A 19521-nucleotide genomic window follows, 5' to 3' on the forward strand; every position below is an offset into this window, starting at 1 on the left:
CGTCTTACCAACAGTCCCTGCACGTGGGTGCCTGATGTTTACATGCCGCTTTTGGACCTCTCCATATTTGAGCAATGCCGCGTGGCTGTGACGATGGCGGAGGGAGTCGACCGAGCTTCAGCTGCGACAGGGGACTCAGCGCGCCCGCAAATCAGACGCCAGAGCATCGCCAACAAGGCGACGAGCGTAATTAATTGTACCGTCCAGCCGTCTCCCTTCCCAATGTATACAATCGCATAATCGTAATCTTTCAATAACGCATGCCCCCTTCCGAACGTCCGCAATAGACCGATCAATTTATCTAATCGACGTCGCCGCCCGCCGCGAACCGAACCATCACAGTCACTCCCCCGATCGCTGGCTTAGGAGAGGCAAGGCTGATGCCGGAGCCGTAAAGAGCAAGAATTGAGAGGCACTGCGCACTCGTCGCATACGTACACGAACCCACAATACATTCCGTTGGCGAGCGCATATGCCGCCGGCCAGGACACAGGCCGAGCATGAGCTGCAAGACCAGCGGAAGAAGGTATACCATCCCCAAGGCGCTCCCTCACAATCACAACCACCGCTGACAACCGACAGCTCGCCAGCTCCTACCAATCGCTTCTGACCGAGTTCTCCTCGCCCGACCTCCGCTCCGTCGGCAACTACACACTCGGCCGCCTCATCGGCAAAGGCAGCTTCGGCAAAGTCTACCTGGCCTCGCACAAGCTGACGAACGGGTCGCGGGTGGTGCTCAAGAGCGCGAAGAAAGACGATGCGAACCTCGCGCGCGAGATCCACCACCACCGGCAGTTCCTGCACCCGCACATCGCTCGGCTGTACGAGGTCATCGTGACAGAGACGCTGGTATGGCTGGTGCTCGAGTACTGCCCGGGCGACGAGCTGTACAATCACTTGCTGGAGCACGGGCGCATGGAGCCCGCGCAGGTGCAGAAGATCTTCACGCAGCTCGTCGGCGCCGTCAGCTATGTTCACGGCAAGCAGTGCGTGCATCGGGACCTGAAGCTGGAGAATATCTTGCTGGACAAGCATGGGAACGTCAAGCTGGTGGATTTTGGGTTTACGAGGGAATACCAGGGCGCTACGAGCTATCTGCAGACGTGGTGTGGGACGGTCTGTTACTCAGCGCCAGAGATGTTGAAGGGGGAGAAGTATGCGGGTGAAAAGGTGGATGTGTGGAGTTTGGGGATCATTCTGTACGCGCTGCTGTGCGGCGAGCTGCCGTTTGACGAGGATGACGAGATGGCGACGAAGGGCCTGATCATGAAGGAGGAGCCGAAGTTTCCGGAACACATGCCCGAGCCGGCGAAGGAGTTGATCAAGAAGCTGCTCTCCAAGCGACCTCTGTTACGGCCTGCGCTGGCGGATATTCTGAAGGATCCCTGGCTGGCTGAGTATGCACCGCAGCAGCAAGAGATCCTCAAATTGCAGCAGCCCGCGCCTTTCAGTACCCAGCTGGAGAAGGACACCCTTCAGCGCATGCGCAGTGCTGGTGTCGACATCGACATGGTCATTGAGCATGTGCTGTCACAACGCTGTGACGGACTAGCTGGTTGGTGGGCCCTGTTGATCGAGAAGGAGACACGCAAGGAGCGAAGAAGAGAACGCAAACGCAAGGAGCGAGAAGCCGACGCGAAGTCCATTCGCCGTTTGAGTGCTGCCAGTAACAGACTGCTCGCCCAGAGTGCTTTGCTTGGGGAGATCAACGAGGGCGAAGAGGCGTCCGGAGACGGGTCTTCGGTCGCAAGAGGTCGCAGGACTAGGAGGAATGCGAGCTTGAACCGTCGAAGTCAGGTCGAGGAGATGCCGAAGGTTTCTGAGAACAAGCCAGCCACACCGCCGCTGCCCAGGAAAGAGAACGACCCGTCGAAACCAGCACTGCCTGACAAGCTAGAGCTTAGCAGGAGTCGCAGCCGTCCACCTCCACCACCCAAGGACATCAACCCTTCCATACGACGTCCGAGAAACATCAGTCGAGGCAGTACCAGCATGCTTCACCACGTCACAGTCAACCCAGACTTGCTCAGCCCATCCTACGTCCCGCCACCTCAACGCAAGAAGAAGATATTCTACCACCAACCACTCAAACAGCAACTGGCAATGTTTAAGCACTGGTTCAAAGAAAGCGCCAAGCGAGCCAAATCGCCCACCAGCGCCGACAACACCAACGCGCGCAAAAACGGCCCCGAGAGCCCCGGCCTCTTCATCAACGGCAAAAAGCACGCCGCAGAAGAAGGCACCCTCCAGCGCAACCTCACCCGAACCTCCACCGGCCCAACACCCGCCCGCACCTCCAGCCTCGGCAGCCGCCCCGACCTCACGCAGCGTCAAACCCTCCCCGCCCGCCCACGCATCAACACCAACGCCTCCTTCGAATCCCGCGCCTCGAACACCACCCGCAAGCGCCAATCCCTCAGCCCACACACCCTAACCCCCCACTCCTCCTACCGGCGCTCCTCCGGCCTCCGCGGGCGCAAAAGCACCTCCTCCTCGGTCTCCTCCATCCGCAGCACCTTCCCGCCCTCCACCAGCGGGCCCAACCACCAACACACCCTCTCCAAAGCTTCCTCGACCTCCAGCACCAGCCTCGCCAGCCCCTCAGGCCTCAGCACCGCCTCCGGCTCCCGCGCCGCGCGCTCGCCCCACTCCTCCGTCAAAGTCCTGCCCGCGACGCCCACGCACGCGGCCTTCCCATCCGGCATCCGCGTCTCGCGCCGCCCCCCGCCGAGCGGGCTGGGCACGCTGCCGGCGTTCTCGGAGGCGAAGAACGCGTTCGGCAGCGGCGGCGGCGGCGGCGGGGCGCTCGCGTCGCCGGGTCTGCCTGTTTTCGCGCGCAGGAAGAGGTCCGTTTTCAAGGGCCCGGGAGCGATTGGGGCGGCGACGTCGCCTAGTGGGCTGGGGAGGGTGCCGATGGCGCCTGGGTCGAGGTCTGGGTCTGTGCCTGGCAGGCGGAGCGCGGAGATTATCGGGGGGATTGAGGAGGAGGAGGAGGAAGAGGAAGAGGGAGAGGGAGAGGGAGGGGAGGGAGGGGAGGAAGTGTTGCTTGAAGAGGAGGATGATGAGGATGGGGAGGAGAAGTGGGTTGACGCGGATCAGTTTGGGCCGGAGCTTGAAGTGCCGCCCGCAGTCCCGGAGGCCGGGGCGGAGGCGGGAGAAGGGCTTCTGGCGCCTGCGCCGGCGCTGAAAGAGGGGGACGTGCTTGCTGATACGGAGAGTGGCGCGAGCGTGCCGTTAACGCACGAGGCGTTGAAGATGAAGGACGAGCAGGATGAGGAGGTCGCTGCTGCTTCGGCTTCGGGCAAGGAGGGGAAGGAGAAAGAGCAGGAGAAGGGGGTTGCGGTGGAGTGAGCTGGGTTGTTTTCGCCTTTTTCTTTTCTTCCCTTTCTTCTCTTTCCTTGCATTTCTGGATATCCCTGATTTCGTAATTACTGTACCAGTAGGCAGATGGGCGCAAGTGAAGTTGTGACATTCCGAGCGAGTTGGCTCACAGCACTTTGATTCAAGTGTGGGATCACTTTGCCTGGGAAGAGAGACAAGGTGCGTCCTTTTGCGTGATATGTAGGGCTTTTTGTACGATGAGTGGAAGGCATTGCTAGATTTGATAGATCTGACTACGTTTAAACTGTACGATTCAACACCTTGATTCTTTGGCAATACGGACTCGAGCTCACCATGTCGTTCGTAGCGGGAAACTTCGATTGCGCTTGGTGTGTGCCTGTAATGGTGGTAGCGCGGCGTTACCTTATGTTTGTGGCGTCTTGTACCGGTCATAACCGTGACGAGGCGCATAACCCTAACCCTCGTAACACCTCGTACAGTATCTGTGATGTCGGTGGGAAAGGCATTGAACCGTGGTATATTGGATGATGGCCGGTTGAAGATCAAGGTGTAGACAGACCTCACCCACAAGATTCGACGAATAGTAGGTTTGGTGCTGGAGATAGACAAAACTGGGAGGCTGTTTTCCATTCTTGAATCTACAACAAGCATCTTGCTCTTTGTACCCCTCACTCCCGTAAAATGAGTGATGTCTTACCTCGTCTGGTCTTTCGTGTGTCATCGTCCCTCCACTCTTTCTGGAAGCCGGATGTCTCGAAAACCCAACGACGTCCACACGCATATGAACGTCTCAACATCCCACCTCCAGGCCGCGACGAAGATGAACTTCGATGCAATGCTGCGGATACGCACCTCCAGACAACAATGTCTCTCAACCGCAGGCCGCGAATACATCTTCGTGTACCTACCGTCACACAACTTCCAGAACCTCGAGGCAGGACATCGGGAGCATCGGCCGCCACCCACCGCTGGATTTGAAAGCCGTGCAATCGGGCGCACAAAGGACTCGGCTGTTGCACGACAGTCCCCTCCTCCAAGGATTCGATTCCGGACGCTCCTACACCGCCTCACGCAACGCGACGCGAGGGACTTTCCTGCACGACTGGAAGCTGTCTGCCGTCCCACGGACTTTGCCTGTATCTTTGAGAGGCTCGTGCCGGTGAGAGGCAATCGCTGGATTGAGACGGCTACTGGTGAGCAGGGAGACGAGCTTTTGGGCTTCTGAAGATCAATGGACCAGCGCGTACGTCGTGTATCGGACATGGATGCTCTGTGCATGCACTGCGTCTGCACTCGTGGTTGGCTTCTGTCAGCATGCGCGCGATATGCCGTGCCTGTCCTTGGCTGCTTGGGGAAACCGGCTGGACTTGACTTGAAGCGGCATCATCATCGATTTGCAATTGCGAATGGATGGCTTTGCTAGATCGGTGGTTGCATCGCAATGCTCGTCTTATATCGTCCTGACTCCTCGCGTGACGATTGTCTCCGGATGTGGCCGATTTGAGCGAAGGATGATCCTAGGGCAGGCGGTTGGCTTGTGGGGTCCATCTGGGGCAGCGCTGGAGACTCGAGCAGAACAGTGCGGCGAAAGACAGCAGAGCCAATCGGGCGGATTGGTGCGACCGTCCTCTTCGTCCTGCGCGAGAGGCGTGGTGCTGCCCTGTGCGGCAACAATAAATCCTTGCTCCCCCAGTCGCTTACCGGGCGCACGACGCAGAGGAGGCGTTGCGGGCAGAGTTGACAGGCGGGCGCAGATGATTGCACGACACACCCACGATAACAGGCGGCGCGGCGCCCTTATCTGCAACACCCCGTGCAAATGAGCGTGCCCCACCGCCGTCCGTATCGCGTGTGCCCGCCAGCGATGCTGAGCTTATCGCTGGGCTAACGACGACGGTGTCGTGCCTCGGTGTGAGTAGGGAGTGCTTGTCCTGGGCAAGCCTCGACCTGGCCGTGACGGCGCGGTGTCGTACGCGCACGTGATAGACGCGCCGTCCGCCGCCAGGCCGAATGCGATGCACCCCAAGGATGCCGCCGTACGCCACCGCCGCGACTTGCCAACCGCGCAGTCTTAGCGAGGACTGCCATGCCTCTCGCCCCTCGCCGCCGACCCTGCAGCCACGCCGCCTGTCTCTCCGGCTATCACAGGCACTGGCCTGCCTGAACTCTAATCTATCCGAGCATGCTGCACCCGTTGTAACAGCAGGCAGGCGACCATAAAGCACTTCACTGTCCTACGCTCTTGTGACTCGGCACTCACTGACTCCAGGCGACGCCGGGACTGCGGCTCGCCGCGTCCAACATTACATACCTTGGAGCTTTGTCGCCCACCTCCAGCCGATCCACCACCATGGAAGGCTCGGAGAAAACGATGCGGTCCGAGTACTCGCCCAATGGCTCCGGCGACCTGCCCGCGTACGGGCACAACCACGAACGCACTCGACCATGGCAGACACGCTTCGTCGACAGCTTCAAGAAGGACCCGAATGCGCACGCAACACCCGTCGGCTCCGTGGGCGGCGACGGCCGAGTCTACGATGTCGAAAGCGCTGCTCAGAACACGGCTTCGTCGCCTCTCACCCGCTCGCTCAAAGGCCGCCACCTGCAGATGATTGCTATCGGCGGGTCGATAGGAACTGGTCTCTTCGTCGGCTCTGGTAGCGCCCTTGCCCATGGCGGTCCGGCTTCGCTCACGATCGCGTTCTGTCTCATTGGAATCATGCTCTACTGCACGGTGCATGCGCTCGGCGAGATGGCGGTTTTGTTTCCAGTGGCGGGCTCTTTCTCTGCATACTCGACGAGGTTCTTGGATCCGGCTTGGGGCTTTGCTATGGGTTGGAAGTGAGTGGATCGCTATCGATTGGGCCTTGCGACTCCCCATACTGACACGTGAACTAGTTATGCTATGCAGTGGCTTGTGGTGTTGCCGCTTGAGATCGTAGCAGCAACCCTCACCATCGAGTACTGGAGTGAAGGCAGCATCAACAACGACGCCTGGGTCGCCATCTTCTTGGTCATGATCGTCGTCATCAACCTCTTCGGCGTGAAAGGCTACGGCGAGGCGGAGTTTGTCTTTGCGATCATCAAGGTCATCGCCGTCATCGGATACATCATCCTCGGCATCATCCTCAACTGCGGAGGAGGTCCAGACGGCAGCTACATCGGAGGCAGATACTGGCAGAACCCGGGCGCCTTCAACAACGGCTTCAAAGGCCTCTGCTCCGTCTTCGTCACCGCCGCCTTCGCCTTCGCCGGAACCGAGCTCGTCGGTCTCGCAGCCGCCGAAACCGCCAACCCCCGCAAATCCCTCCCCACAGCCATCAAGCAGGTCTTTTGGCGCATCACCCTATTCTACATCGTCTCCCTCACCCTCGTCGGCCTCCTTGTTCCCTACGACGACCCCCGCCTCCTAGGCGGCTCCAGCTCCGCCGACGCCACCGCCTCTCCCTTCGTAATCTCCATCGTCAACGCCGGCATCACCGGCCTCCCCTCCGTCATGAACGTCGTAATAATGATCGCCGTCCTCTCCGTCGGCAACAGCTCCATCTACGGCAGCTCGCGCACCCTCGCCGCGCTCGCCGAGCAGAACCAAGCGCCCCGCATCCTCGGCTACATCGACCGCAAAGGGCGGCCGATCATCGCCATCGCCGTCGCCTCCATCCTCGGCCTGCTAGCCTTCTTCGCCGGCTCCGAGCACCAAAAAGCCGCCTTCGACTGGATGCTCGCGCTCTCCGGCCTCTCCTCCATCTTCACGTGGGGCTCGATCTGCCTCGCGCACATCCGCTTCCGGCACGCCTGGGCCAAGCAAGGCCACACGCTCAGCGAGCTCGCCTTCCGCTCGCAGCCCGGCGTGCTCGGCTCGTGGGTCGGCTTCGTCTTCAACGTGCTCGTGCTGGTCGCGCAGTTCTGGACCGGCGCGTGGCCGATCGGCTACGCGGACATGACCGCGCGCGAGCTGATCGAGGGCTTCTTCATGGCCTACCTGGCGGCTCCCATCGTCGTGATCTGCTACGTGGCGTACAAGTTCTGGTACCGCACGCCTGTGATGCGGAGCCACAATATGGATTTGCACACGGGGATTCGGGATTTGGATCTCGCGGAGCTGATTGCGGAGGAGAAGGCGGAGCAGGAGGCGTGGCCAAGGTGGAAGAAGGGGTACAAGATGTTTTGTTGATGGGGTGCGTTTTCTGTCTCTTGGGGGGTTCTGTGCGGGCAAATGGAGTTTTGGAATTTGGGAATCACTTTCAATATTCTTTGGGAGTACCCGTGGGTTTGGCACAGCGATAGCGTGTATTAGCTACTCAGCATCATGTTATTGTTCAATTGACATATTTCCAACAGTCAGTTCTTCCACGTCGAGTGGGAAGTGCTTGAGACACTACATATCGCGCACGACACCCGAGAAAGAGCGAAGTCAGGCGAGCGAAGAACTCCAAGAGACTTATGCTATACTTCAACATTACAAACTGTGGCAAATGCCGAGTATGTATGGCTCACCACTCCAAATCGTAAGACATGCTAGGCTGAAATCTCGCCAAAAAGAACGCCAGCAGTGTATGCCAAATCATGACCTTCATTCTAAACAGGTACGAAAACCCCCCCATCTACTCCTCCTCCTGCACCTCCGCATCCCACCTCGCCTCCTCGCTCGCAAAGAAATCCTCCCTCCGAATCCCACTCCTCTCGCACATGCCCCTGAAAATGCCCCCGCGGTCGTACAAATCGATCGGCCGGTCCAGCTCCGCCACGCGGCCCGCATCCATGACGAGAATCCGATCGTAGCCGATGATGGTCTTCAGCCTGTGCGCGATGCACAGCAGGGTCTTGCCCTTGAAGCCGCGCACGATGGTGCGCTGGATCTTCTGGTCGGTCTCGAAGTCGACGGAGGAAGTGGCCTCGTCGCAGACGATGATCTGCGCGTTGCGGACGAGCGCGCGCGCGAGCGCGAGCAGCTGCCGCTGGCCGAGGGAGAAGTTGAGCCCTTCGTCTTCGACGGCGGTGTCGAGGTGGATGCGGCCGGCGTCGTCGCCGAGCTGCTGGTCTTCGCCGACGAGGTCGGCCTGGCGCAGGGCGTGCCAGAGGGCGAGGTCGGCGTGCTCGTTGAAGGGGTCGAGGTTGGAGCGGATGGTGCCGCGGAAGAGGGTGGGGTCTTGGGGGATGATGGCGAGGCGGGAGCGGAGGTCGTGCAGGCCGATTTTGGCGATGTCGACGCCGTCGATGGTGATGCTGCCGCCGGAGAGCTCGACGAGGCGGAAGAGGGTGGACATGATGGAGGACTTGCCCGCGCCGGTGCGGCCGACGACGCCGATTTTTTCTCCCGCGCTGACGTGCATGGTGAGGCCCTGGAGGACGAGGGGAAGGCCGGCGCGGTAGCGCATTTGGACGTCATTGAAGACGATTTCACCGTGGGCGGGCCATGAGGGCTGGACGTCGCCGAGGTGGAGCGGGGCTTCTTCTTCGAGTTGCGTGCCGTAGTAGTGGATGCGCTCGGTGCTGTTCATATTGTTTTCGACCTCGGCGAGCTGGCGGACGGTGAACTGGATCATCTGGACGATGGAGAGGATGTAGGAGAGGACGAGGCCGCCGGTGGATGGGTCGATGCTGAAGCGGGAGGTGACGACGAGGATGCCGACCGTGAAGACGAGCAAGGTGCCAATGACGTCCAAGCGAGTAGCGAGCCAGCGTTGGTTGGCGTAGGTCAGGAAGTAGGCGCCGTCCATGCTGTCGACTGCGTCGTTGACAGAGTTGGCGAACTGCTTCTGCAGGCCGTATGCTCTGATGGTCGGCGTGCCGTTAACAGCTTCGCTGAATTTGGAGAAGACGACACTGCGTAGTACGGCTTCGTGGCGTTTGATCTCGCGAGCCGATGCGCGGTAGTAGTTGGCCGAGAAGATGAACATGACCGTCAGAGGGGCCAAGGCGATCGCGAAGTAGTAGTAGTAAGCGATAATCAGAATGAAGACCGACACAATCATCGCCATGGTAAGCGTGAACATGCGAATGGCATCTGTGAGCACGTTATCCATGGTGTCGACATCCTTTCCGAAGCGATTGATGATTCGTCCAAGCGGGGTGGTATCGAAGAAAGACATCGGAGCGCGGAGGACGCGGGTGTAAGCCCGGTGAAGCATGGTCTTGCTCGACTTGGTGCCATAGACGGTCAAGAAGACGGAGAAAGCGAATTGAAGCAAAGCCTGAGCCACACCCAACGCCGCGTAGACACCAATGTAGGCACCCTCAGCATATCCGAACTTGTCCGATGTCCACCACGACAGCCACAGACTGGTGGTGATGTTGGCTCCTTGTGAGATGATGAGCAAGAATATGACGAACGGTGCGACGAGGACAGAGCCACTGGCGCGCAGGTAGGCCATCCAGACTTCGAAACCTACGCCATTGACAGCCTTCTCTTCCGCTTGCATGAGACCACCCCCGGGCTTCTTGCCACCCTTCTTCTTCCTCACTTGCTTCTTCTCACCCTCGATCTCATCCTCATTCGGCTCTTCTTGCTGCTCCTTCTTTTCCTCAGAAGCTGTGGTCTCCATAATCTTTTGGAACTCAGGGTCCCCCTGCATGAGCTCGTTGAACGTGGCGACCTTGTGGATGCCGCCATCCTTCATCCAAATGATGCGATCGACCCTAGGCAGAACGTGCAGCTGGTGCGTGGCCAGCACGCGAGCCTTGTTTGCGAGTAAGCCGCAGATGGCGTTGTCCATGATGTGCTTGCCCACGTGCGCGTCGACGGCAGACAAGGGGTCATCCATCAGCACGATGTCCGCATTAAAGTAGATTGCACGCGCAATGTTGAGACGCTGCTTTTGCCCACCAGAGACTGTGATACCTCTCTCGCCGATTTCTGTCAGATCACCGTTGGGCAACATATCGAGATCAGGTCGCAGGGCACAAGCATCGACGACCTCGTTATACCACCTCCGCTCGTAATCCTTGCCGAAGGTGATGTTGTCCTTGACGGTGGCGTTCTGAATCCAGGCGTACTGCGGGCAGAAAGCTCGGTTTCCAGCGAAAGTGACATCGCCAGTCGTTCTGCGCATGTCACCAGCCAACGCGCCGAGGAGGGAACTCTTTCCGGAACCGACACCACCGATGATGGCTACAAGTTCGTTCCGGCCGATATTGAGATCGATGTTCTGAATCGCGAAAGGCTTCTCCTGCTCCTCAGCTAACGTGCTGCTGCTCACGCTCGACGGCATACCTTCCGGATGCTCCTTCTCCATCTGCTTCGACTTCCGCTTATCAGCTTTCTCCTTCGCCTTAGTGTCTTTCTTCTCCTGCTTGAGCACCTTCTGGCTTTTGGGACCCTGGCCTGGGATTTGTTCCGAATCCTGAGTCGGCGTGCGCTCCCATGTGAAGTCGGCGGAGCGGACAGAGATTGCATGCTCAGCCTGGTGGTCCCATACAGAAGGGTCTTCCTGTTCTTCGGCGTTCAGGAAGTCTTCGATTCGCTTCAAAGATGCATTGGCATCAACGACCTGGCCGATGACCATTGGAAGCAGGTTGAGCGGGATACGGAGGGCGTTGAACAGCGCCAATGAAGAGAAGACAGGAGCGGGATCCAGAGAGCCAGCGCCGTGGGTGAGCGAGTAGGTGATGAAGGCAAGCATAGATGCGAAAATGGGAATCGACATCGACACTGCCATGATGCCGTTTCGGATGGACAGAAGGAAAGCGATTTTGTTGATCTCCTTCGTTCGGATCTTGCTCAGACGATCGAGGAAACTGGTTTCCCATCCAAAATATTTGACGAATCGGACAGATGATAAGATTTCCTGTGTCAAGCTGACACGCTGGTCCGTAATCTTGTTGATGAACTTGCGGCGAGACATCAAACTCTTAATGGAGCGGCCGAGCAGGGGCATCAAAATCACAATGAGTCCGAAACCAGAAAGCGCGCTGTAAGTCAAGTTGATCAGAAGCAAGGCCAGAGTGAGGAAGACTTGCACGATCGAGGTCCAGGTAACGTGGAACATGCCGGATGCTTGGTCCACGCGGTACGTATCTGTCGACATCAAGTTGACAATCCTGCCGTTGCTCCACCCTTGACCATCACCAGCAACTCCCTTGGCCTTCTCTTTGCCGAGCTTCTTTTCAAAGAATGCCTTCTCCTCTTTGCTGCCCGCTTGCAGATTTTCCGGCCGCTTCTCTTCGCCTTCGCCACCGGCCTTCGCTCGTCCTGAGATTACCATCGCTTTGTCGAAAATAACCGAGATTAGCACAGCACGAGCTTGCCCACCAACCATCATTCCTCGATAGATGAAATGATTGGTACACATCGACTGAATGATCTGCATGCCGGTGATACCGAAAACCAATCCGAGACCTCGACCAATTGAGGGTGCAGGAATGGCACCTTGGGAGGCGGCATACGCTTCTCCAGCGAATCGAATGAGATACTTCATCACAAATGGTGACATTACTTGCAGGATAGCAGATGTGAGCTGACAGCTGCCTCCGATCAAGAATTCTTTCCTGAACGTATCGTAGAGAGCCATAGCCAGAGGGTTCTTGCTGACCTTCTCCTTCCGTGTCTTGTAGGCAGCATTCAGCTTCTCCGAGAGCACGTATACACTCCGGTCCGGGTTGACTTGCCAAATATCGTTGAGCTCCAGAGGGCGCTGATAGCCAGACACCATGAGTGGGTTGATCCATTGGAAATACATTATACTAAAGAAGCCGGCCTTCCATTCTCTCGAGGGAATGCGCTCTTTCGGCACCGGAGGCGGATACCTTGACTTGAGCGGATTCAGCCTCTCGCTCCAAGTCTGCTTCCGTGGCGTCGGTTCGTCATCCTGGGGCGCGTCGCTGGCGTAGCTGGTGCCCGTTCCTTGTGTCCAGTTGCTCTGCGTGCGCTCCACCTGCAACCGCTTCTTCTCTTTATCCAAGTCATCTCCGCTCGAGGATGCCTCTGCTTCTTCCACGGCTTCCTTGTCGAGGACCGTCTCTTCGTTCAATTCCTTCTCCGTCCCGACTTTTATGGGCTCCTCGGCCACCGGTTCCGCTTCGTGCACTTCCTGGGTCGCAGCGAGGTTGTCATTGTTTTCCGCAAGGGTTCGCTCCTCGTGAGGTCGCGACATAGTTGCGGCGCAGGCGGCTCAGAAGCCGGTGCCAGGGATCACCGTGGTCGCGGCTGTCGATTATCCAAAGAGCGCGCACGCCTCGGTCAGCAAAGCGAACATGCCGTGGCGACGGTATTGGCAGTATTAAGAGATCGTGAAACGAAAGAGATGGAGTGTCTCAGAAAGAGCATGACCGAGACAAAACACGGGCGAGCGAGGGCGGGCAATCGCCTAACGGCTCGGACGGTTCGCAGTCCATGATGCTTCCTCACGCCCACTTCTGCCGAGCGCTCGGAGTTTAGGACTTCTGCTGCCACCGATACTGCGTAAGCGGCCGAGAGGCTATTGGCCCAAACATGGGGTTTGGCGCGCGCAAAAGGCCAAGCTTTGCAATTAAGCTCTTCGGAACGGTGAGATGCGAGCGGCACGGACTTGATGGGCGGGAGAGACGTGGTAAACTCGGTGTCCTTCAAGGATCGCCACCATGGACAGGGTGTTGATTACGGTGCTCGGTCGCATTCGCATGCTGAGATAACACATCTGGAGTCGGTGCCATCTATACCAGAAACATGCGGGGCCGTAGTTTGTTCTGCGATCACTAATCGATTTCAACCTCGTGGACGGTAAAGTCGGCACATCTGAGCGCCGGAGCTCCGTTCGCCGAAAGAGGCAGGAGCCCAGACCGTCTGTTGCTCCAACGCTTCTCCAGAGTATCACATACTTTGCAAAAGATACCAAGAAAACATGCATGAGCGCAATACCTGTTGGGTGATGCAAATATTGAGAGGTTTGATAACGGCGTGGAGAGTCCGTCGATATCCACGTCTTTTAGCGAGACTGCACACACCAAGATACTAACCGTCTGCGATTTCAAACGATGCTGCGTAATACATTCCTTGTGGGCATGACGGGTATCGCTCTCCCTATGCACGAAGCAGACCCAAGCTCACGCATAAAATGAGAGTAATCTATGTACAACACATCACCAACGGCTCGCGTGGACTCCAACTGCTTTGCAAACGTCAGCCTAACGACACTTTCGAAGGCTAGCGCTGTTGGTGATCGCCCTCGCAGACAGGGCTGAGAGGTGGCTTCGCTGCCTGCCAAGAAAGAATCTCAAGGGCTGCTCTACGCCAATGAGTTTCACTTTGACTTCACCAAGACTGTCGAGGTGCTTCCGAATTTGCGCTCACGTTCTGTTCAGTCTCCACTACCGTCTGGAGACCAACTGGTGACGCGGAAAGTGGCTGCGGCAGGATCTGGATCTAAAAGTCGCTAACCGCTCCACATAGCGGGTCTGTAAGGCACATCCGTGGTGTAGCCGTGCCAGAGCAATGTGATCCATCACTTCCAGTCTGCCCTACCTCAGGCTCTTGAGATGAGTTGCCTAGAGCATCGGTTGCTTGTTGGCCGTCATGGTCAGACTGGCCAGGTCATGCCTCACTCCATCCTCAGAGGGCTTAGGCATTGACAAAGTCGTCCAATATTGTACGCCGCAAATGACTCGTAAGGGGCGGCCTTCAAGACGGTCAGGTGCTTGTTTTACGCTCGAAGGATTCCCAGCGTGGCCGAGTCGTGTTGCGATGACACACAGGCGGAAGTGGCGTATGCCTCCGAGTGGTCGAGCAATGTGACTTCGGGCTATCGATGTTGGCCTTGATTGCCATCGACTTCATTTTGGCCCCAAGAACCTACTCTCACCCACCTTGGGGGGCGTACTGACTTATACAAGAGCTCGGTGCTTGCTCTCTGAAGCGGCTTGGAAATGCTTCACAGCTTGTTGCCCACAAATCTGCCAGGGAGCGACCACATGACCAGGTGCTGAGGCCTGTGACGGTTGCTGCAGCTAAAACAACCATCAACTGGTTCGCAAAGATTTCGCGAAGAGAACACGAGAGTACGTCGAAGAATCCGACCCATTAGACTGGCTGCCAGGAGGTCACAAGCGCTGTCATAATCGGCGACTACCAGATGCACACTGATCACACAACGACCCTGACGCCACATCCGTGACATGTCGCAACGAAACTCGACTATGACGTCTCAGCCCAATCAAACGGCATCGGCGAGATCCCCCGACGAAGATTGGGCTTCTATCACAGACCCGAACGAAAGGCGAAAGATTCAGAATCGAATCGCCCAGCGCAAGTTTCGTAAGGCACCTCGTAAGCTCTGTCCGGCAGCATGTGATAGCACACTGACAGGCCTAGGCGAGAAGGCCCGAGAGCAACGAGAAGCAGCGGAGCGATCTGCCGAGAATCAGCGTCAAGCTGCTGGATCATACGCTGCGGCGGAGCCGAACGACCTCGACGCAGGCGGTGAGGAGGGACTGCCTTGGGGAAGCATTTCGCTTCGGCATATCGTCTCAACCAGTCGCTCGAAAGAGCAGAGCTCAGCAGGCACTTCCGCCTATACCGCAACGTCTCGGGCGGGCGGAAGTCCCAAATGAATGCCACAGGCGGTACCACACATGTATATTGCGGGCCTTGCTCGAAACGGCTGCTGCTACTGAAACAATAAGAAACCTGTCCCTGTCATTCAATATGTGTGTGACCCGGCACGTTGGGAGGCGTGGAAGGGTGTCCCTGTGACATTGTCCCGCGGCTCACTTCCTGCCGCGTTTGATCGGCGCGGCATGACTCTAGCAATAAGGAGCGATGTGTCTGGCAGTTGGGACCGTCCTGAAGGCTCAGTCGGCGTATTGTCGCGATGACGGCCTCCACATGTTCGGTATCCAGGTTTTGCTCGAGCATTATTAATCAGCGAAGAATGCCGCTTCAATTGTTGAGCGAAGGCTTAGTGTTCCATTAGGGCGACGGTAAGGACCGAGGGCGTTGTCTTCAGAGCCCGTCTGCAGCGGGACTTCCCTCATCACATTCCTTCGTTCATTTTGAAGAACGCCGCAATAATGGCGTACCGCTCACACGCCTGGGCAGTCTTGTAGCAACTAAGACCGAGGCAAGAGTGGTACGTAGCTCCAAGGGAAAATAACTCCGAAATCAGGCAATGCTCATTTCCATCAGCGGTCATCGTCAGCCAGGATTGATAGCTCGCAATTGATGGACCATAAGGATATCACAGGAAGATTTCTTTCCCGTGGGCGCAATGAACCGACCCGGACTAGCCGCCGCAACCAACGTTGGCGTTTTTTGAGGCATTGTCGTTGGTCGCCCAACTTTCTGCGAGCGCCGCAAGCACAAGCCACGCCTCGGCTGGTGCTTCCCCTCAGGCACCCAGTCCACTTCACTTACACAGCAACATCACTAGGCTATGTCATGGAGACTTTCTCTCATCGAGCCTCCCTTGCGAATCACTTCGGCCCGCCCTAAGTCTCGCCAAGTGCACGCGACCCGTCCAACACAACGGCAGAGTCAACTGACAGCAACTGCTGGGTTTGAAACAATAGTTCCTACCGGTGCAATGGCTACCCCTTCGACCACAAGGCCGGATTATTGCATCGCCCCGAGCATGGCGACCTCAACTCAAGCAAAACGATAGGACGATGGCCCCGGACAGCACTCCCAAGCTCAGAAACGTGATCACCAGGCCATGCGGCCTTCGCAAGCGAACGTTGCATCCATGCCGATGGCAGCTCTGACAACCTCGCGAAAGCTGTCAAGCCGTTCGCCTTGCCGCAAAGTCATGCAGCCCTCCACAAGTCCCGCAACTGCGACTGCAGGCATCGCCGCCTCTTCGACGCTAGCGGCGGTCTACGCCCCCCCTTCCGTGCTGTGAGGCACATCGTTCACTTCAAGGCCCCGATCGGCATCGGGTGTCAGGCATCAATCCAGCTCGTGCGCAACTTCTGAACGATGTTCCCTCCACACGCTTCCTTGTGGCGTCGGCCATCCCCTGCAGGTCCCCGAGCGCCGCCAAACTGCTTGGCGAGGTCGCCGAGGTGTCAAGGCTCGCAGTAGGCTCCGACTACAGTGTTGGAAAATGGAGACCCCGAAGTAGGTGCCTCGTGGTCGCTGTCGGGGAACGAGGCCGTCAGTGCCGTGCCTGAGCATCGAACATCCCTTATCTCTATAAGAGAGCCCTCGAGCACCAACGTATCCAAGCAGATATAAAATCCAGAGCACCATCGACATTTCGATCAGAACTCTTCCACCATGCCCAAGGGAAACTCTCAGCCTGCGCCTGTCAACGCATTCGCTCGGCTCGCAGTCGCTCAAGCATACGTCGCAGCCAACCGGAAGGGAGCTACCATGCCTGCGACTACTCGCTCGCAGAACCGTGCTACCTACACGGCTTCTCCTCAAGCCCAAGCTGGCTCTTCGAGGAGCGGTCAGACGCGTGTTGTCACGCCGGGCACGCCTCTATCAACCGCCCAAGGTGACGATGAGGACAGCGACACCGACACCGACAGCGACGGGGACGATAGCGATGACGAAAGCGAAGATAGCGACGATAGTGACGAAAGCGATGACGAGGACGATGATGAAACGATTGTAAGCAACATCTTTGCAATCGGAGAACCAAACGGGCTCGTTAGAAAGGAAAACATGCTGGGCCATCCGACATCGTAAGTGACATCAAGGATCCTTCTATACATCGTCTGACCCTCAACAGTGCTGAGTATGCGGGACTCGTACGAGTCGTAGCCGACTTTGCGGCTGAGAACTCTGACTTCCTCAAAGCTCTCAAAGCCCGCGTGAAAGTCCCCAGCGACCAATGGAGCAAGCTCATGGCCAGGCGTCTCAGGACCCGTTGGGAGACGACGATGCTTCGCTTTGATCGCAACCCGTCCGACCCATCGAACCGGTACGACGTCATCAACACCGCCCAACGCCTTAAGAATCTTGCGGGCGCCATCAAGCGCATGACGCGTGCCACGTACTGGGAGGCCATGAGGCTCGACACCAGGATGGAGTTCTTCAGCCTCCTGCTAGACATCATCCGGGACGTTGTCCGTCGCGACAGGGACCACTACGGGGGCCGCGGCTCGCCGTACGCCCTGCAGTCGGCCATCGACGTCAATCTGTACCAGCGCCTGATCGGACAATCCCAGGACGTCTTCGCCGTCAAAGTCCTCAGGATCATGATAAAGCGGGAGCTCGGCGTGCCGCTGTTGAGGCAGATCGCGTACGTCGACGAGATTATCCACGAGCTGAGCCGCCGTCCCAATGCGCGTCCTGGGAGTTCTGTGTCGGGCCGCTCGTCGGCTTCGTCGGGATCATCGGGGGTCGCGACAAGCTTTGGCGGAGTTTTGTTGAAGCTGCGAGAGAGTGAGTCGACTCCTTAAATTTCGCTGTCAATGTCCGTTGCTTTTCTAACATTGCTGCCCAGAATTGATCCAACAGCGCGAGCAGTGAAGGTAGGAGACATACGTCGGCTCAAGCGTGTTCGATACGCGGCAACCATTCGCTCTTTTCGTCAAAGCCCTACTCTCGGTCTGGTCTTCTGGCGTTCGGGTTGGTTTCGGTTTTCATACAGGATTTTGAAATTGCTCACGCGATGGTCAGTGAATCTTTCGGTCGCTCATTTTTCTAATCAATCTAAAATATCTCCGCTCCTTCATTTGGATCATGATACCTATGCCTCGTGCGTCACAGTACTGTTGAGTCATCATCGTCGTCTCGCTTCTGAAGATGTATCTGCCTGGGAGCCGCAATCTTCCGAAGTAAAAAGATGCAGGTCACGTTTCTGCGAAAACAAAGAATCTCATCTAATGTCAACGTTGGGCAGGTCACGTGCACAGCCTGATGTGGCGCAGCCCTTCTTCAAGCCTCATCCCCCGCAAGTCCAACGTCGTCACCAGGACGTCCCACGCGCTCTCTAGCGCTTTCTACGCCGCCGCCTCACACTCCGACGTACCTACATCGACATACTACTCGCACGAAGTCACCGTCGACAACATCTGGATCTACCTATCACGGTCTTTCGAGGCATCACACACACCATGGCGGCGAACACACGATACCAAGACGTTCCCCAGCGCGACAGCTTCGAGGAAGCAGGCTACAGCCAGCCGCCTCCTTCATACCAGGCTGAACCCGTGCCTGGAGACTCCCGATCTGAAGACGACAATGTCCCTGATGACTTCAAGGTGAGCATTTGAGAAGCGCAACAACCACGAAAGCAGTGTGCTGACCACACAACAGTTCGGCGGCTCAGTCGCAGAAGCGACCCTGCCCATTCGCATGCAGTTCATCCGCAAGGTCTACGCGATCCTCACCCTGCAAATCCTCCTCACGACAGCCCTCAGCTCCATCAGCTTCTTCTCCGAGCCGTACAAGAGATGGATCCAGACCAACCAATGGATGATGTGGGTCAGCTTGTTCGGCGCGATCGGCTTCATGCTGCTCACATACTGGAAGCGCAAGAGCTATGTAAGTACATCCCCATCAGCAGCGCATCAGCCCTTACAAGACTAACACCCCACTTAGCCCATGAATCTTGCCTTCCTCGCAGTCTTCACCGGTCTCGAAGCCTACAGCGTCTCCGTGATCACCAGCATGTTCGAATCGCGCATCGTCCTGCAAGCCCTGATCTTCACCTTTGGCATCTTCATCGCCCTCACGCTCTTTGCCTGCCAGACCAAGTACGACTTCACCAGCTGGATGCCGTACCTGTTCGGCGCGCTGTGGGTGCTGATTATCTTCGGCTTCATGGCGGCTTTCTTCCCCAAGTCCAGCGGCGTCGAGCTGGGCTACGGCGTGGTCGCTGCGCTGATCTTCTCGGGTTACATTCTGGTTGACACACAGCTTGTGATCCGCCACTACCATGTTGAAGAGGAGATTGCTGCTGCGATCAGCCTGTACCTTGACATCCTCAACTTGTTTCTGGCGATCTTGAGGATCCTGAACAGCCAGAACAACAACTAGTGTTTCTCCCTTTTGTCCGAATTTCTCGCGCTCTAGACTGTCTGTTTGGGTAATCCGTAATTAGTATCAGGCTGTGACACTGGAAATCAGGATGGCGTTCGGGTCACAATTACTTTAGTTGGAATAATTGGAACAAGTCTCAAGAAGGGCACTTCAGACTCGCTCAAACACCGTACACAACATGTCATCGTAGTATTAAGATCTATACGTCTAAGCGTGTGTCACAGCAATATATGCAACCCGTCTCCATCGTCATCAAGATTACCTCCTCTCAGCCT

The 19521-nt window shown here is 57.3% G+C and overlaps 6 protein-coding genes across 6 annotated transcripts; 5 read left to right on the top strand and 1 right to left on the bottom strand.

Annotated features, from left to right (window-relative positions):
- Positions 1 to 180: 180 nt before the first annotated feature.
- WHR41_02805 (uncharacterized protein) lies at positions 181 to 3351 on the top strand (the record flags this gene model as incomplete). The annotated part of the gene is made up of 2 exons (XM_069371411.1): positions 181 to 526; positions 583 to 3351. Exons 1-2 carry the CDS (start codon positions 473 to 475, stop codon positions 3349 to 3351), a joined length of 2823 nt encoding a protein of 940 aa, XP_069231413.1. The 5' UTR covers positions 181 to 472.
- A 1999-nt stretch (positions 3352 to 5350) lies between these two features.
- WHR41_02806 (uncharacterized protein) lies at positions 5351 to 7686 on the top strand. The gene is made up of 2 exons (XM_069371412.1): positions 5351 to 6183; positions 6241 to 7686. The coding sequence occupies exons 1-2, from the start codon at positions 5693 to 5695 to the stop codon at positions 7514 to 7516; spliced, it is 1767 nt and encodes a 588-aa protein (XP_069231414.1). The 5' UTR covers positions 5351 to 5692; the 3' UTR covers positions 7517 to 7686.
- A 260-nt stretch (positions 7687 to 7946) lies between these two features.
- On the bottom strand, positions 7947 to 12434 carry WHR41_02807 (uncharacterized protein; the record flags this gene model as incomplete). The annotated part of the gene is made up of 1 exon (XM_069371413.1): positions 7947 to 12434. One exon carries the CDS (start codon positions 12432 to 12434, stop codon positions 7947 to 7949), a length of 4488 nt encoding a protein of 1495 aa, XP_069231415.1.
- A 1418-nt stretch (positions 12435 to 13852) lies between these two features.
- On the top strand, positions 13853 to 14906 carry WHR41_02808 (uncharacterized protein). The gene is made up of 2 exons (XM_069371414.1): positions 13853 to 14569; positions 14627 to 14906. Exons 1-2 carry the CDS (start codon positions 14431 to 14433, stop codon positions 14863 to 14865), a joined length of 378 nt encoding a protein of 125 aa, XP_069231420.1. The 5' UTR covers positions 13853 to 14430; the 3' UTR covers positions 14866 to 14906.
- Positions 14907 to 16528: 1622 nt separating this feature from the next.
- WHR41_02809 (uncharacterized protein) lies at positions 16529 to 17936 on the top strand (the record flags this gene model as incomplete). The annotated part of the gene is made up of 3 exons (XM_069371415.1): positions 16529 to 16941; positions 16989 to 17644; positions 17706 to 17936. 3 exons carry the CDS (start codon positions 16529 to 16531, stop codon positions 17729 to 17731), a joined length of 1095 nt encoding a protein of 364 aa, XP_069231421.1. The 3' UTR covers positions 17732 to 17936.
- A 210-nt stretch (positions 17937 to 18146) lies between these two features.
- On the top strand, positions 18147 to 19504 carry WHR41_02810 (uncharacterized protein). Its single transcript, XM_069371416.1, has 3 exons — positions 18147 to 18465; positions 18521 to 18748; positions 18806 to 19504. Exons 1-3 carry the CDS (start codon positions 18319 to 18321, stop codon positions 19241 to 19243), a joined length of 813 nt encoding a protein of 270 aa, XP_069231613.1. The 5' UTR covers positions 18147 to 18318; the 3' UTR covers positions 19244 to 19504.
- The last annotated feature ends 17 nt before the right edge of the window (positions 19505 to 19521 follow it).

This window comes from Cladosporium halotolerans (assembly GCF_011745625.1).
Source record: "Cladosporium halotolerans strain TM138-S3 chromosome Unknown Sca7, whole genome shotgun sequence".
NCBI classification, from domain to species: domain Eukaryota; kingdom Fungi; phylum Ascomycota; class Dothideomycetes; order Cladosporiales; family Cladosporiaceae; genus Cladosporium; species Cladosporium halotolerans.

What these genes read in the sequence shown, in the direction of transcription:
- WHR41_02810 (XM_069371416.1), top strand. Translation starts at nt 18,319, where the DNA reads ATGGCGGCGAACACACGATACCAAGACGTTCCCCAGCGCGACAGCTTC. An exon ending in ATGTCCCTGATGACTTCAAG is followed by an intron (nt 18,466 to 18,520) that starts GTGAGCATTTGA and finishes ACCACACAACAG; the next exon opens with TTCGGCGGCTCAGTCGCAGA. An exon ending in ACTGGAAGCGCAAGAGCTAT is followed by an intron (nt 18,749 to 18,805) that starts GTAAGTACATCC and finishes CACCCCACTTAG; the next exon opens with CCCATGAATCTTGCCTTCCT.
- WHR41_02808 (XM_069371414.1), top strand. Translation starts at nt 14,431, where the DNA reads ATGTCGCAACGAAACTCGACTATGACGTCTCAGCCCAATCAAACGGCA. An exon ending in AATCGCCCAGCGCAAGTTTC is followed by an intron (nt 14,570 to 14,626) that starts GTAAGGCACCTC and finishes TGACAGGCCTAG; the next exon opens with GCGAGAAGGCCCGAGAGCAA.
- WHR41_02806 (XM_069371412.1), top strand. Translation starts at nt 5,693, where the DNA reads ATGGAAGGCTCGGAGAAAACGATGCGGTCCGAGTACTCGCCCAATGGC. An exon ending in GGCTTTGCTATGGGTTGGAA is followed by an intron (nt 6,184 to 6,240) that starts GTGAGTGGATCG and finishes CACGTGAACTAG; the next exon opens with TTATGCTATGCAGTGGCTTG.